The sequence below is a fragment of the Bos javanicus genome, chromosome X, assembly GCF_032452875.1.
Source record: "Bos javanicus breed banteng chromosome X, ARS-OSU_banteng_1.0, whole genome shotgun sequence".
NCBI classification, from domain to species: Eukaryota; Metazoa; Chordata; class Mammalia; order Artiodactyla; family Bovidae; genus Bos; species Bos javanicus.
The window spans coordinates 23,378,685-23,393,668 of record NC_083897.1 but is presented as its reverse complement, the minus strand read 5'-3'; the positions used below and the strand labels follow the sequence as shown (position 1 = coordinate 23,393,668).

The 14,984-nt window shown below is 37.3% G+C and overlaps 1 protein-coding gene across 7 annotated transcripts in view; it reads left to right on the top strand.

Moving 5' to 3' along the window:
- The window catches only part of ATP11C (ATPase phospholipid transporting 11C), a 188,321-nt gene that overhangs the window by 110,131 nt on the left and 63,206 nt on the right, over positions 1-14,984 (top strand). For all 7 annotated transcript variants that reach the window (XM_061408529.1, XM_061408524.1, XM_061408523.1 and 4 more), the window contains 6 exons: positions 7,649-7,777; positions 9,571-9,674; positions 12,018-12,068; positions 12,986-13,050; positions 13,399-13,480; positions 14,370-14,520. In XM_061408529.1, coding sequence (XP_061264513.1) covers positions 7,649-7,777; positions 9,571-9,674; positions 12,018-12,068; positions 12,986-13,050; positions 13,399-13,480; positions 14,370-14,520 — 582 coding nt within the window. The remainder of the gene's footprint in view (positions 1-7,648; positions 7,778-9,570; positions 9,675-12,017; positions 12,069-12,985; positions 13,051-13,398; positions 13,481-14,369; positions 14,521-14,984) is intronic.

Sequence of the window (14,984 nt, the reverse complement as noted above, 5' to 3'; positions counted from 1 at the left end):
AGATGCCCAGTTTTCCCAAAGCTGTTTGTTGAAGAAACTCTCATTCCCTATTGAATAGTCTTGGTACACTTGTAGAAAGTCATTTGACCTTATGTGCAAGAGTTTATTTCTAGCTTTCAATTCATTGTCTTAGGTATCTGCCTTTATGCCAGTCTTAATTACTGTTGCTTTCTAGTGTGTTTGGAGAAATTTGGGAATGCAAGACCTCCAAGTTCGTTTCTCCTTTTCAAGATCATTTTTGGAGATCTTTCCAAGATCTCATGGTCCCTTGAGATTTCATATGAATGTCAGAGTTTTTTTTTTTTTTCTCCTATTTCTGAAACAAATGCCATTGGTATTTTGATAGGAAGTCCACTGAGTGTGTAGATCACTTTGGATGGTATACACATTTTAACAGTATTAAGTGTTTCAATCTGTGAACTTGAAATATGTTTCCATTTGCTTTGTATTCTTTGATTTCTTTTAGCAGTGCTTTTGTAACTGTCAGTGTACAACTCTTTAACTTCTTTAAGTTTGTTCCTAAGTGTTTTATCATTTTGGATGCTATTGTAAAGGATAGTGTTTTCTTGATTTCCTTTTTGGACTGGTCATTGTTAATGTATAGGCATGCATCTGATTTTTGAGTGTTGATTTTAGTTCCTGCAACTTTGCTGAATTAATTTGTTCTAACATTTTTGGTGGAATTTTTAGAGGCTTTTTTGCGTATAAAATCATGTCATCTGCAAATTAGGATAATGTTACTTCTTTCCCAATTTGTATACCTTTTTTGTTTCTTGTCTAACTGTTCTATCCAGAACTTCTAGTACAATGATTGATAATAGTTCTGGAGTGGACATCCTTGCTTTGTTTCTGATCTTAGAGATAAAGGTTTTAGTCTTTGCCTATTTAGTGTGATAGTAGCTTTAGACTTTCATTAGGTTGTGATCATTTACTTCTCTTCCTATTTTATTAAATATTTTTATCATGAAAGAGTGTTGAATTTTGCTAAATGTCTTTTTTGCATTAACTGAGATGATCATGCAACACATTGTTTATATGCTGCATTATATTGATTGATTTTCATATATATTCTTGGATCCCAATAATAAATTTCATTTGGTCATGGAGCATGATCATTTTAATGTTACTGATTTTTAATTTGTTAGTATTTTAATGTATCATTATTTGTTGAGAAAATTGGTACGTCATTTTCTTGCAGTGTCTTTTTCTGGTGATAATATCAGGATAATGCTGGGCTCAGAATAAGTTTGAAGGTGTTCCTACCTCTTTGATTCTTTAGAAGAATTAGGAAGGATTGTTATTTCTTCTTCAAATGCTGGGTAGCATTCTTCAGTGAAGTCATCTAATCCTGGGCTTATCTTTTGGGTGAGATTTTTGATTCCTACTTCAGTCTTCTCACTGGTTTTGGATCTGCTCAGATTTCTTTATTTCTCAGTGATCCAGCTTTGGTAGGTTGTATGTTTCTAGGTACTTATCAATTGGCATGTAGTTGTAGTAGTCTTGTATAATCGTAAAATTTTTATTTCTCTGGCATCAGTTGTGGTTTCCTCTTTTTTCAGATGTTTGAGTCTTTTTTTTTTTTGATTGTAGCTAAGGGTTTGTCAATTATGTTAATCTTCCAATTGTGTTAATCTTCCAAAATTGTTTGTCAGTGTTGTGTTATTGTTAAAAGAATGTTTCTATATGAATATGAATTACAATATGAAAGTTAATGGAAATCAAATTCTTCAGAGCAAGGGAAGAAGATGTGTGAAACAGAATTGTTCAGGGCTGTGGTATGAGTTCATACAAAATGATACTGTCCTCTCTATTGTTTTATCAATTATTATCACCGCTGAATTATTTACTTAATACCCAGAATTTCAAGCTTAAGTTCTCCATATCCCCAGCAATAAGTAAACCATCTTACACCTTCTTATAGTAATGATGGGAGGAAGGCCACAGACTGGGAGAGTTACCCAAGTTTGACATAGACTGTATTTCTCCCACTCTTTTTTCTGTTTTCCGCATCCCAGAAGGGAGGGCCTTGTGATGAACTGGAGTGGTTAGGATCTGAAGTTTCCAAACCATTAGTAGAAACTCAGCTTTTTGTTCACATAAGAACCAAAGGCAGCATAAATGATTCATATTATTAAATCTGTTGCTTCCAGGTTATGAAATAAAATTGCAAAGTAAATAAAGTCTCCCACTTTTCTCTCCTTTTCTCTCATTTCCTCTTTCTGTTTTTGCTGTCACCCCCACTGCCTTAGAAGGACCCCCATCTTCCACCTTTTCTCACTAGGCTACTTATCTTTGGCTGACCTCAGCCGGGTATAATCTCAGTTACATTAGTTGATGCTGTTGTGTGAAATGCTGCTTGATTGAGCCCTTTCTGGAGTATTTGTGTTATAAAGAGATGCCTATAAACTAAAAGTGTTCGAGTGATTGCTTGGCTGGGGAGTGTGGATACTCATGTTGAACAGGAGAGTGACTTGTTCTGTATCCTCAGTGCACTGGGTATTTTTTAAAGGGTTTCAAAGCTAGAGAGTGACTTGATCTTACTCTTAAAAAAGGCAACTTTGAAGATTAAGAAAAGTAGTTAGTGTGCCCAGTTGCTAAGTCGTGTCCGACTCTTTTGCAACACTAAGGACTGTAGCCATCCATGTTCCTCTATCCACGGAATTCTCCAGGCATGAATACTAGAGTGGGTTGCCATGTCCTCTTCCAGGGGATCTTCCTGACCCAGGGATCAAACTCATGTCTCTTACATTGGTAAGCTGATTCTTTACCATAGTGCCACCTGGAAAGCCCAAGCAAAGTAGAGGCATGAGCAAAAGTAGAATGAGGGAAACCTGTTAGGTGGTTACTGCTGTAGTATAAGCAAAATGTAAGGTTATATAGGGTGATAGTAGAAAAGACAATAACAATAAAAATAGAAATATTTGTTAACATTTGTATGTAACATAAATATGCCAGGCACTCCCTTCTACATTCTGTTAATTCATTAATCCTTACTTTACAACAGTCCTATGAAATAGGTACTTTTGTTATCCCCTCTTTACTGATGATGAAACTGAGGCATAGGGAGGTTAAGAAACTTGTCCATAACTTATAAGTGGGAAAGCTGGGATTTGAATTGAAGGAAGTCTGGATGTGGCGTCCATGCTCATAAGCACAACTTTGTCCCTCCTATTGCGTGATCAAGATAAATGGATCTATTCAGGATATTTATTGTAGATAAAATCTGGACTTACTGATGTATTCCATGGAGAGAGTGAGAAAAAGAGCAAAAAAGAATAAAGATAGCCTCCTTGATTTTGCCCTGAGCAACTACTTGTATTAGGTAGTGCTATTAAACAAAATGCTGGTGCTATTAAATAAGTTGGAAAGGACTGGGAGAAGAATAGGTTTGGGCCATGTTCATTTTGAGATTCTTATTAGATAGCCAGATGGAATTGTCAAGCCTGGAGCTCAGAGGAGATGTTTTAGGTGGAAATAGAAATTTGGGTGGAATCATGTAAAACATGATGAAGCACAAGTTGGAATCAAGATTGCCAGGAGAAATATCAATAACCTCAGATAGGCAGATGGCACCACCCTTACGGCAGAAAGCAAACAAGAACTAAAGAGCCCCTTGATAAAAGAAAGGAGAGTGAGAAAGTTGGCTTAAAACTCAACATTCAGAAAACTAAGATCATGACATCTGGTCCCATCACTTCATGGCAAATAGATGGGGAAACAGTGGAAACAGTGTCAGACTTTATGTTTCTGGGCTCCAAAATCACTGCAGATGGTGACTGCAGCCATGAAATTAAAAGACGCTTGCCCCTTGAAAGGAAAGTTATGACCAACCTAGATAGCATATTAAAAAGCAGAGACATTACTTTGCCAACAAAGGTCCATTTAGTCAAAGCTATGGTTTTTCCAGTAGTCATGTATGGATGTGAGAGTTGGACTATAAAGAAAGCTGAACACCAAAGAATTGATGCTTTTGAACTGTGGTGTTGGAGAAGACTCTTGAGAGTCCCTTGGACTGCAAGGAAATCCAACCAGTCCATCCTAAAGGAAATCAGTCCTGGGTGTTCATTGGAAGGACTGATGTTGAAGCTGAAACTCCAATATTTTGGCCACCTGATGTGAAGAACTGACTCATTTGAAAAGACCCTGATGCTGGGAAAGATTGAAGGCAGGAGGAGAAGGGGATGACAGAGGATGAAATGGTTGAATGGCATCACTGACTCAATGGACATGAGTTTGAGTAAACTCCAGGAGTTGGTGATGGACAAGGAAGCCTGGCATGCTGCAGTCCATGGGGTCACAAAGAGTGAGACACGACTGAGCAACTGAACTGAACTGATGTAAAACATAGAGAAGAGCAGCAGGCCTTGAGGAATTCCAGTGGAAAAGCATAGTCATTTGTAAGGGAAAGGGTATGGGTTTTGGCATTAGAAATATTGGAAGAGTTTCTTCAGTTTTACTGATGATTTCTTTTGTCATATCCAGTCTGCTGATAAGCCCATTGAAGGACATCTTTATCTCTCATGCCATGCTTGTCATTTCTCACTTTTCTATTTGCTTTTTTTTTTTTTTAAGTTCCCATCTTGCTGGCCCAAATTCTTCATCTGCACATATATGTTATCTGTGTTTTCCAGTAAATACTTACTTTTTTGCTGGGGAGGGGTCAAGGCATGAGGGATCTCAGTACCTCAACCAGTGGTTGAACCCATGCCCCCTTGCACTGGGAATGCAGTCTTAACCACTGGACAACCAGAAACTCCCTCCAGTAAATATATCAGTATTTTACTCATAGCTAATTTTCTATCCCTGTTTCTTAATTCTAAAATCTGATGATAGGTCATTTTTCTCTGGGTTTTGTGCATTTCATGTTTTTAATGGACAGTGCATGGAAAAGAATGCTAGAGATCGAGGCAGGTAACCTGTATTTCTGGTCTGCAGTGGTCATACCTCTTCTGTCAGCCAGTCCATCAGTGTTGGGGATTGAGTCAGTCTGGTCAGGAGTTGGCTGGCTTTGGAGTTTGCTGTAGATGTTGATGCTTTCAGTACCTCCGTGGACTCTAAATTCCTGCACGGCTGGGCTGCCACAGGGGTTTTCTCAGTGTTCCTGTTCCACTATCTGCTTTCAGCAGGTCCTGCATTCCTGAGACACAGTGGATGCCTCTCTGTGTGCCCTTTCTCCTCCCCCAATGGTAGATTAATCTTTCTTGTTATTCTTTGCAGGGTTCCTGATGGGATCCAAGTGGTTTCTTGATTCTCCTACTCTCTCATTATTAGGCAGCCTTTATGCACCTTTGCCTCAGGGTAGAACTTTCAGCACTCTTTCCTGATCTCCATCCCAATGTCCCTTGGCAGCTGAACTTTGCCTTTTATTAGTACCAGGTCCTCAATATGAGGGTGTTTCCTGTCTATCCCCAGCAGCAGTTGGCTTTGTTCTACCTCTCCACTAGCAGGAGTTACATGTCCCTGAGACCCTGCCAGGGAGGGTTTCTTGCCTTGCTCTTAGGCACAGATGGCTTTTGCACCCTATGAGGAAAGGGTCCACAGTTAGAGCATATTTTGCCTGTTTCTCCACAGCACTCAGTCAAACCTGTATGCCTGTACCTTTCTCGTGAGCACCCAGTGGATGCCCAGAGAGAAGAACTGATGTGTGCTTATGGTCTCCTCTTTTCTCTGAGGCTTGCAGAGATTTGAAACTGTCACATTGGCCCCTCCCAAGCCTTTTACAATTGGTTGAAAATCTAGTTATTTTCTTCCTGTGCACTTTTATGACAGCCATCTCTTCCTCCTGTGCTTTGTTAATTGTGAAAGAGTCAGTTTCTCCCGCCTCTCCTCAGAGGGACTTTTTGCCCTTTGAAATTCAGTTAACTTGGTTGCCCTGCAACCTCAACTCTTTGATGAACCCAAAAAACTTACAATTCTCTTGATTATCTGACTTTTTCTAATGTTTGTCATAATGGATGGTGAGGTTCTCTTGTTGACTTTGTACAAGTTAAGTGGAAACAACCCTAGAGTTGATTGTCTAACTGAACCATGTTGTTCCCTTTCTTTAAAAGTCCTTTCTCGGTCCCCCCTTGGCTTCAGGGTGAGGCCTCAACACCTGAACCTGACCTGTCAGACCTTTGGTGGTCTGGCCCCAGTCCATCTTACCAGCCTTAACTTGCACTCCAGGTGCAGAGACCTTTTCCTATCTGAGGTGATTGTCAGTGTTATAGAAGAAATTGTGGTTTATATTTATCAGTGCCTGGGAATCATCTTCCATCCTTTAGATGAGTGTTTCCTTCTTCTGAGATGCTTTAGGATTTTGTTTGTTTTTTTGCTTCTGTGTATTTAAGCATAGATTGTGCTTAAGCAACATAAGTATTTACGGATGTGAAGAAGGAAAGATCCAAGAGAATAAAATATTATTTACAAATTAGTTTCATTATTGATGCTGTTGTTCGTGGCTACTGATTAAAATTGGCAAAGAAAATAAAATCGTTTCTGAATAGATCTTGAAACCCTCATCTTTATCTGCCAAATTATGTAGCAATTGGAAGGCAGGTGTGTCATTTATTAGTTCCATGTTTTATAACCAGTGTGTCCAAACTGGTAAGCTAGATATTGACTCCCTAAAGTGGGTTGTCGTCTTTCACTAGCAGCCTCCTCCCTTTATCTGGGAGTGCTGTTAAAAAAAGTGTTAATTTATCATTTCCTATGTGTGCCATGGCATGGAAAATGTTGGAATGGACTGGGCTGGATAATTTCTTACATCCTTCTAAAAAATTTTATGACTATTCATAAGTTCGAAGTAAAGTAGTTGCAGAATATTAGTAATAATTTAATAAACAACTATCAGTTGGTAACTTTGTGCCGGGTACTTTGCGAACCACTTTACTTGTATCCTCATTTCATACTCAAAACCAATCCTATGAGGTAGTTGTAATCATCAAAGACACTTAACCCAAGGTCATATAGTTAAGTGGCAGAGCTGGGATATAAAATCAAGTTGTAAAGATCTGTGTTTTAATCATTATGATTGATTTCGTACATTATTAAATTATGCACTAGAAATCATTCATGGTTTCTTCTCTCAGGTTTTTTTTCTACTTGAGCTTTGGGCACTAACTGATAGCAGATGAATTGTTGGAAAATGACCTAATGCCTCTCTAATTAAGTGAGATTTTCTGAGCACTAAAGAGAGAACTGTCACCCGACACTAATAGCTATTACCACATGGAAGGCAAAGCATTTAGAAATATTTATCTTGATGCAGAGTGGGAGTGTAGCTGCCCAGTGTTCTTGAAGTACTCAAATGAAAATGTATAGATTTTCTTGATTCAGTCATGAAATGATAATGGTCATTCTCTTATCAAACACCAATGCCAAACATATCAGAGAGCAAAAGAGTCTCTGGGTAATGAAATCACGTATCAGAGATTAAAGTTCAATACTCAGGTAATCTGAAAGCATCGTAAGTCCTTGTGACCTTAAAGAGGACTCTGAATGTTGAGTACTATTGTTTCGTCACCTTTCACATGGTATAGGATGCTGAGACATTCTAAGCCTTAGATGGGGAGAGGTCTTTTGCTACTGTTTTGACTTTAGTTGGAGGTATAATAAATGCTTTGTTTGGAATTAAGAACATTGATACTTATTTTTCTCTCTGTACTAGGTCGGTGATATAGTAGAAGTACAGGCAGATGAAACCTTTCCCTGTGATCTTATTCTTCTGTCATCCTGCACAGTTGATGGAACCTGTTATGTTACCACAGCCAGTCTTGATGGGGAATCGAATTGCAAGGTAAACATTCTCAGCTAAGGATGGGTAATCATGCAATATTCCGTCCCACTGCCCCTAATCTTTTACCTTATTTTTTCCTATTTGTGGAAATTTTGTATTTGAAGACAGTGTTTATATAACTGTCTTTGAAACTTCTAAGCAAATACTCAGCTTTGGGGGAAAGGGTGGTGTTGGGTGAGAAGTCCACACCCTAGATAAAAGCCACCACATTTTTATAGCACTTTTTACATTTCATATTGACATTAACCCATTCCACATTGTATTTAGGCTTTTAAAATGAAAGTGCTCTTTAGGCTGAAACTACATAGCTATGAAAATAACTACATCTGAAGGTACTCTCACCTTCATCTAAGGTACTCTAAGTTTGATCTGTTTTTTTTTTTAAAGTGATGAATATCCTCTTTTTTAAAGTGTTTATTCCTGGCATTTTGAAAATCTAAGCTATTGGCTTGATTACTTTTAAAAAATACCTTAGGGTATAGTTTGGCAAACTAGTTGCTTTATTGCAACTAGGAAGAATTAAAAATGTGTGAGAGTAAATTTGTTCAAACTGGAGGATAACTGACTTCCCTGGTACTTTCTGGCACAATCAGTTCTTGTCTATCATCCAGAGTTCCACAGGGCATGAAGATTTATCCTCTATGTGCTGCTGCCTTTAAGGAAGAGCACTCATGTGCTCACCTCCGTGTATCTTCTTGAGGGCTTTCCTCCACTTGTTTATGCTATCTGAACTCAAGGACCAGGATTCAGTGTGTGGTAAAGGAACTTAAATGCCTGTTAGATAACTAATTTTGTTACCGCTTCAGGGGCATGGTGATGAACTAGTCCCATTTCAACTATTCGAAAACAAAGTTATATTTAAGGGAATGTCAAGGTGAAAATTGAGAAATCTACCTCAAGATTTCCTAATAAGGGACAAAGTTGTGTAGAAGAAGAAAACTTAACTTTCAAGTGGTTTCATTTTCCACTTAAGTTAATCTAATCAAATTAGCTAAAAGTACATAGGTTTTCAACGTCAGGAGATAGTTTAAAATATAGCTCAGGCAATTCCATAATATTCTCCAAAGATCATGCAACAGCTTTCCTTCAGCATAAGTAGTGTAGTCTTTGAGTCTGTGTCAGCCCTTCTTTGATGATTTATAAAAGGATTCATTGGAGCCTGCCCTGAGTTCTGGGTCAATCAAGTAAGTACATAATATACCCTAGTAGAATATTCTAACTGTCTGACTAAAGCAAGATACATCATGTCTCTGCTCCTCACATGAACTGTAGCTACTTGAAGCATTTTCAAGATCATTAATTTTGCTGTTTCTGTAATGGGAACTATTGATGATTTTTTTTCTTTCTGTTAGCAAAATGTTAGTATTCTTATGACCAAAAGAGTGATTCAATTCTTATTTGTATGTTAACTTCACCATATACTATGGTGAGCAAAATAATAGGTCTCAGTTCTATAAATAGGAGGGGAAAAAAAGTGTTTTAAATTTTTCATGGGGTTTTCAGTTAATTATATGCATGGTGCAAATGGAATTTTCTCTGCTGTCAGTATCAAGAAAAGCTTTTAGTTTTCTCATTATCTTTGAAATCCCTTTACAGCAGAGTTCACTTTTTAATTATTGTAATATATTTTAAGAATAATACCATAAAGTTTATCTAGTTGGAGATGTATTCGTATTATTCTGCCAAAGCCTCTTACTAAAAACATAGTGTTCCTGAAATCAGGTGGGTGTATGATTATAATTTTTTTCTTTTTGGGGGGGGCTGTTTTTGTTTTTTCTTCTGCTTTCATCTAGACACATTATGCGGTACGTGATACCATTGAACTGCGTACAGTCGAATCCATTGATAACCTCAGAGCAGCAATTGAATGTGAACAGCCTCAACCTGACCTCTACAAGTAAGAATTACCTGGTTTCATTTTACTGCTGTCTGATGGCTTTGCTTCTCTTTGCCATCAGTATTGAAATACCCACCACTTACCAGCCTCCTTTCATTTGTGTTTTTATGAGCTGTTCCTTCCTTCTGGCAGACAAATGAATCAAATCAGCCTTGTTCACTACCAGCCTAAGATAAATTATTGTGGGCTCAGGCATCTCACTTGTGGTTTTTCTTTTATTATTTTTATTTGTAGACATGGCCGTCCATCACATTTTAAGATTATATAATCCCATAAGCCTGAGCTGTCAAACTTGTGCACTAGACAGAGTTAATTAAAACAAAAATAAAACACTTTACGTGTCATCCAACAGTAAAGAGAGAAGGAAATGTGGGACCGTGCAATTAGTAGGCACTCTATCCTTTTTTATGAGGATCATGATGAACTAAGTATTGTATATAGGCTGTTTCTTGTCCAAATGAACGGCTAAGTTGAGGGAGCAGTGAAATGGTGTGATTTCCTCTGTTTTGCTACGCCTAGGCTTTCTGGAGTAGAGTTGCTGATTAACAGTCATTGTGGGTTGTCAAAAATTTGGTATTTGATTTTTTTTTTGTACTGTTTATTTATTTGGCTAAAGAGTCAGACATGACCGAGTGACTAGCGTAGCACAGCACAACACATTTGGCTGTGCCAAGTCTCAGTTGCGGCATGTGAAATCTAGTTCTCCAACCCAGGATTGAACCCAGGTCCCCTGCATTGGGAGCATAGAGTTTTAGTCACTGGATCACCAAGGAAGGCATTTGATTTTTAAGACTGCTGATTAGTTTGGTTGATTAGAGCATGGTATTAATGAGGGTAGAATAATGGGTTTATGGCCAAGTGAGCCAATTAATTATATTCTCTTCTGCCATTACAGATGGCATCCATCTCCCATGGTACTCATCTTGTTAATGAATGCTGTTGATCGTAAAAGGGGACCAAATAGTGGGATGTGGCTTACAACAATGCCCAGTAGTGGAAAAAGAAAGTTCTCATACTTCTATAAGAATTATACCCTCCCTCCTTCGTATCATTCCTTATTTTTTCCCTTCTTCTGTATCCATCTTGATAGTAGGAACTTAGGATCACAGAGCAGAATAGCTGTTTGCTGCCTTCAGGAAGCATGGAATCACAGAAAGGGGAGTGACTGATTTTGTGAGTTAGAGAGTAATATAGATCCTTACATATTTATAGGGTAACTCCTAAATTTTTCAGTTACCTTAAATATGAAGGAGATTTTTAGTGAGGGAAGGTTATTCCTAATGTCTCTAATAGATTGAGTACCCTTGGTATGTGACTTCAGAATACCTTCTATTGGATTGGCCAAAAAGTTCATTGGGAGTTTTTCTGCAACATCGTACAGAAAAACCCAAACAAATTTTTTGGCCAGCCTAATACCTCCACCACCCTAGTAATCATCACCTACATTGTAATTGCCTGATTATGTTATTTGGTGCAAGGAACACATTTTTCTTGCTTATTAGGAGGCATAGTATGGTGCAGTTAATACATGTTGAATGAATGCAGATGTTCATATTTTGTATATTTCATAATAATTCAGTTTTTCTGAAAAAAAATCATAATGTACATAGTAAAATACTCATAACATTCTTACTAAGGATTTATAACTTTTTACCATATTTTTCAGAAATGTAGATTACCATGTGCATAGCCATATATCTGATCACTTGATCAGATCAAGCTCAGTATTCAGATCAGCTGCAAGACACAGCTTGGAAATTTCCAAGATGGTAATCAATCAAGTGTTCCCTAATGGCTGTTTCTCAAAGGATGATCTCAGGCCAACAGCATCCACATCACCAGAAACTTGTGGGAAATGCAGATTCAAATTCTTACCTAAACCAAAAGCCTGGGGATGGGGCCTAGAAATCTATGGTTTAAGAAGCCCTTCAGTAATTCTGATGCATGCTCAAGTGAAAGAATTACTGAACTTATGGTTTTGAAAGATGGTTTAGCACCAGAACCCTTTCTTCACATAAATGTAAAATAGAAGCCAATTATTTATATGAAGTATAGATGAGAGGGGTATTGTGTGCATGCGTGGTGCCAAGTAGATCTTGAAAATCAACTTAGAATCTTTGTTTACATTCTTATAATCTGTAATATTTTAAAAATGAGATGAAAATGTTATATACCATATTGGTTCAACTTAGCTTTTTCTTTTAAAATTCAGACAATAGGCTTTCGTAGTTTATTGTCTTATCTTTTTTTGCATTATTTGTATTTTGATTCATTCCCATATTTGGGGTAAATAGATTTTATCTAGATATAGAAGACATATGTGCTATTATATTCTTTTTGCAGGTTTGTTGGCCGAATCAATATCTATAGTAATAGTATTGAAGCTGTTGCCAGGTTAGTTTATAATTCCTTTAATCTGCCCTTTTAGGGGAGGGATGTTTCTCTTTTAAGCCCATTAAAATAGCTAAATACTTTCTTTTATAGAAAGGGATGGGGGAAAAGTGAATAAATCTGGAGTAACTAGCCACTGATGTCCTGGGAGAGGGTGGTGTTGGAAGTGATGATGAGGGTTTCTAAAATTGTAGAACTCCAGACTTCTTTGACCATTATTCCCAAATATGTTTTATGTACTCTGTTGATTGTCCTTGGTTGTGAAGTGCCTGACCATATTGGAAGTATATCTGGAAAGCAGTGTTTTAAGGGAGAATAATTTAGGGACTAGATGGTAGACAAAATGCTGGAAGAATTAGCTGGACTTATGTAAAATGAAAGGCTTAATAGTTGATAATGAAACAATTCATATAAAAAGGGATGTTTTTTCCCCTCTTCGATCACCCAGTCAGTTATTTTAACTTTTCCACTTGGCCTTTATAGCCAGTGCTCAGAAGGAAGTTAAACACCAGGAGCTCAGTGATCCCCCCTCAAAGGCGGGTTTGCGCTCTATAAATACAGCACCATGTCTCCTTCCTTTACTTTTGCTTTTCCAGTCTTTTACAGTCACTTTTTCTTTCTGTTTCTTGCTGTCTGCTGTTATCTTGGCTTTTCATGACTCATAGTCCTTTTACCTCTGTGCATGTCTTTACCTTTTTGTGTTGCTGGCATCTCCTGTACTGTGTGCTTCTATCTGCTATACCCTAAGTAACTTCAGAGGGGAGGATTTTTCAACTCATCTTGTGTTAGTAAGCATATAAGTAGACAGATGCATCCTGAATCTTTTGAAAATAGATGTGTGCAAGAGCAAACTATGTCCCCAAAGTTGATGGTGCTATTAGTTGGACTCTTTGAATAAGTTGTGTTCATTTTTTGTTTAGGTCTTTGGGACCTGAAAATCTCTTGTTGAAAGGAGCTACACTAAAAAATACCAAGAAGATATATGGTGAACGTTTTTTTAAGATATACTTACTAGAAATAGGCCTTTTAATACCTAAATGTTCATAAATAGTGCAGTAAAAAAATTGAACATGGCATTTAATTCCATGTAGTCTAAGTCTCTTTTTAGGTGTTGGGAATTTATAAGATGGTAAACTAACTTGAAATATGACAAACTATGTTGATTAAAATTATACTATAAAAATATACTGTAAATGATTATTAACTGGTAAATAGAAGAGAGTTTAGAATTACTATTTTTATAGATTGAAAAAGTTGGTAGATCCAGCTGGGTGGGGAGTTGGGTTGACAGTCTCATTTGTAACCTCATTTTCATCGTATTGTTATTCCTTAGGAGTTGCTGTTTACACTGGAATGGAAACCAAAATGGCATTGAACTACCAAGGGAAATCTCAGAAACGTTCTGCTGTTGAAAAGTTAGTGTGCCTCACAATTTCTTTACTTGTTATTGAACTGAAATTGTTACTTCTCAATATTTCCAAGTATCAACAGTATGAAAAAACAACATAAATTGTGATAGCATTACCATTTTAAGCACTTCTTTTGTTCCAGAAACTGTGCTCATTGTTTTGTATGGCTGATTTGGTTTAATCCTTTAAGCAACTTGGAGTAATTCCTGTTAGTCTGAACACTTTACAGATAGAGAAATAGTCTTAGAGATGATAAGTGATTTACCTAAGCTCACTTAGCTATTCACGGGCAGAGTTTAGGTAAAATTTATTCTCTTTTGCTGACAGTTAATGGTTTGGGGTCCTCTAGTTGCTATATGGCACAACACAGATAACGGTCTCCTTGCAAATAATTGTGTGGTACTTGACACACCTTCAAAGCCATTTGCACAACCTTACTCTCCTGTTGCCATGGACATGCAGCATATCAGCAACACCTTCTTCATAGCTCTACTTTTGCATTAAAAGAATCCACACTAAGCTTGACTATTTCACATTTGCTTCTCTACCCTCTATTCCAAACCTTTAGGATTCAGGTTTGGAAACAATCTACTCCTTTTATAAGGGTTGAGTAGGTAATGGTGTGTGTGTTCTGTCACTTTATAGGATCCTCACTAAAGGTGTGTTGAGCTAATCAGCCATTTCCCTTTGGATTATGGTTAGGACTGGCTTTTCCATTTTACCAGTCAAGAGTAATGCTTTAGCAGTGATGACTGAGGTTCACCCATACAGGCCTGCACTATGGTTACACGTTGTACATAGGAGAAGCTTTAGAAAACTGAAAAATTTAGTCTATACCTAGTTGATATCTTCAGTATTTCAATGGTTTTTAAATTCATAATATCTTATTTTTCAGATCCATTAATGCTTTCCTGATTGTGTATTTATTTATCTTACTGACCAAAGCTGCAATATGCACTACTCTAAAGTATGTTTGGCAAAGTACCCCACATAATGATGAACCTTGGTATAACCAAAAGACCCAGAAAGAACGGGAAACTTGGAAGGTAATTTGTTTTATGCTGAAAATTGTAACCCTAGTACATTGTGACAGGGGCACCCTTAATTGAAATACTGCTTAGATAATGATACCTTGGTATTAGGGATTTCTCTTGGTTGTATGGTAGCCCCAAGCCATTAACTTTAAGACATTCTAGTATTTTTTTCTTAACCCTAGGCGTATATCCTTGTTTTTAACTCTTAGGTTAAGAGTTTTAGGCAACTGGGCCAAAAGGTCTGGCATAATATGTTATGAGCTTGTGATATATCATGATAGAAACATAATGGATGCCTACATGAAAACTTTGATCCTACATTCATATCTGAGGGTGGGAGAAACAGAGACCTTAAGGAAGTTTAAGAAGTGTTAAGTCAAGGTACATTCACTAAACAAAAGTGACAAAATTCAGGATGTTTTACATGTTTTCACATGCTCTGATGATAATGTTGACCAATGATATAGTGTCATTGG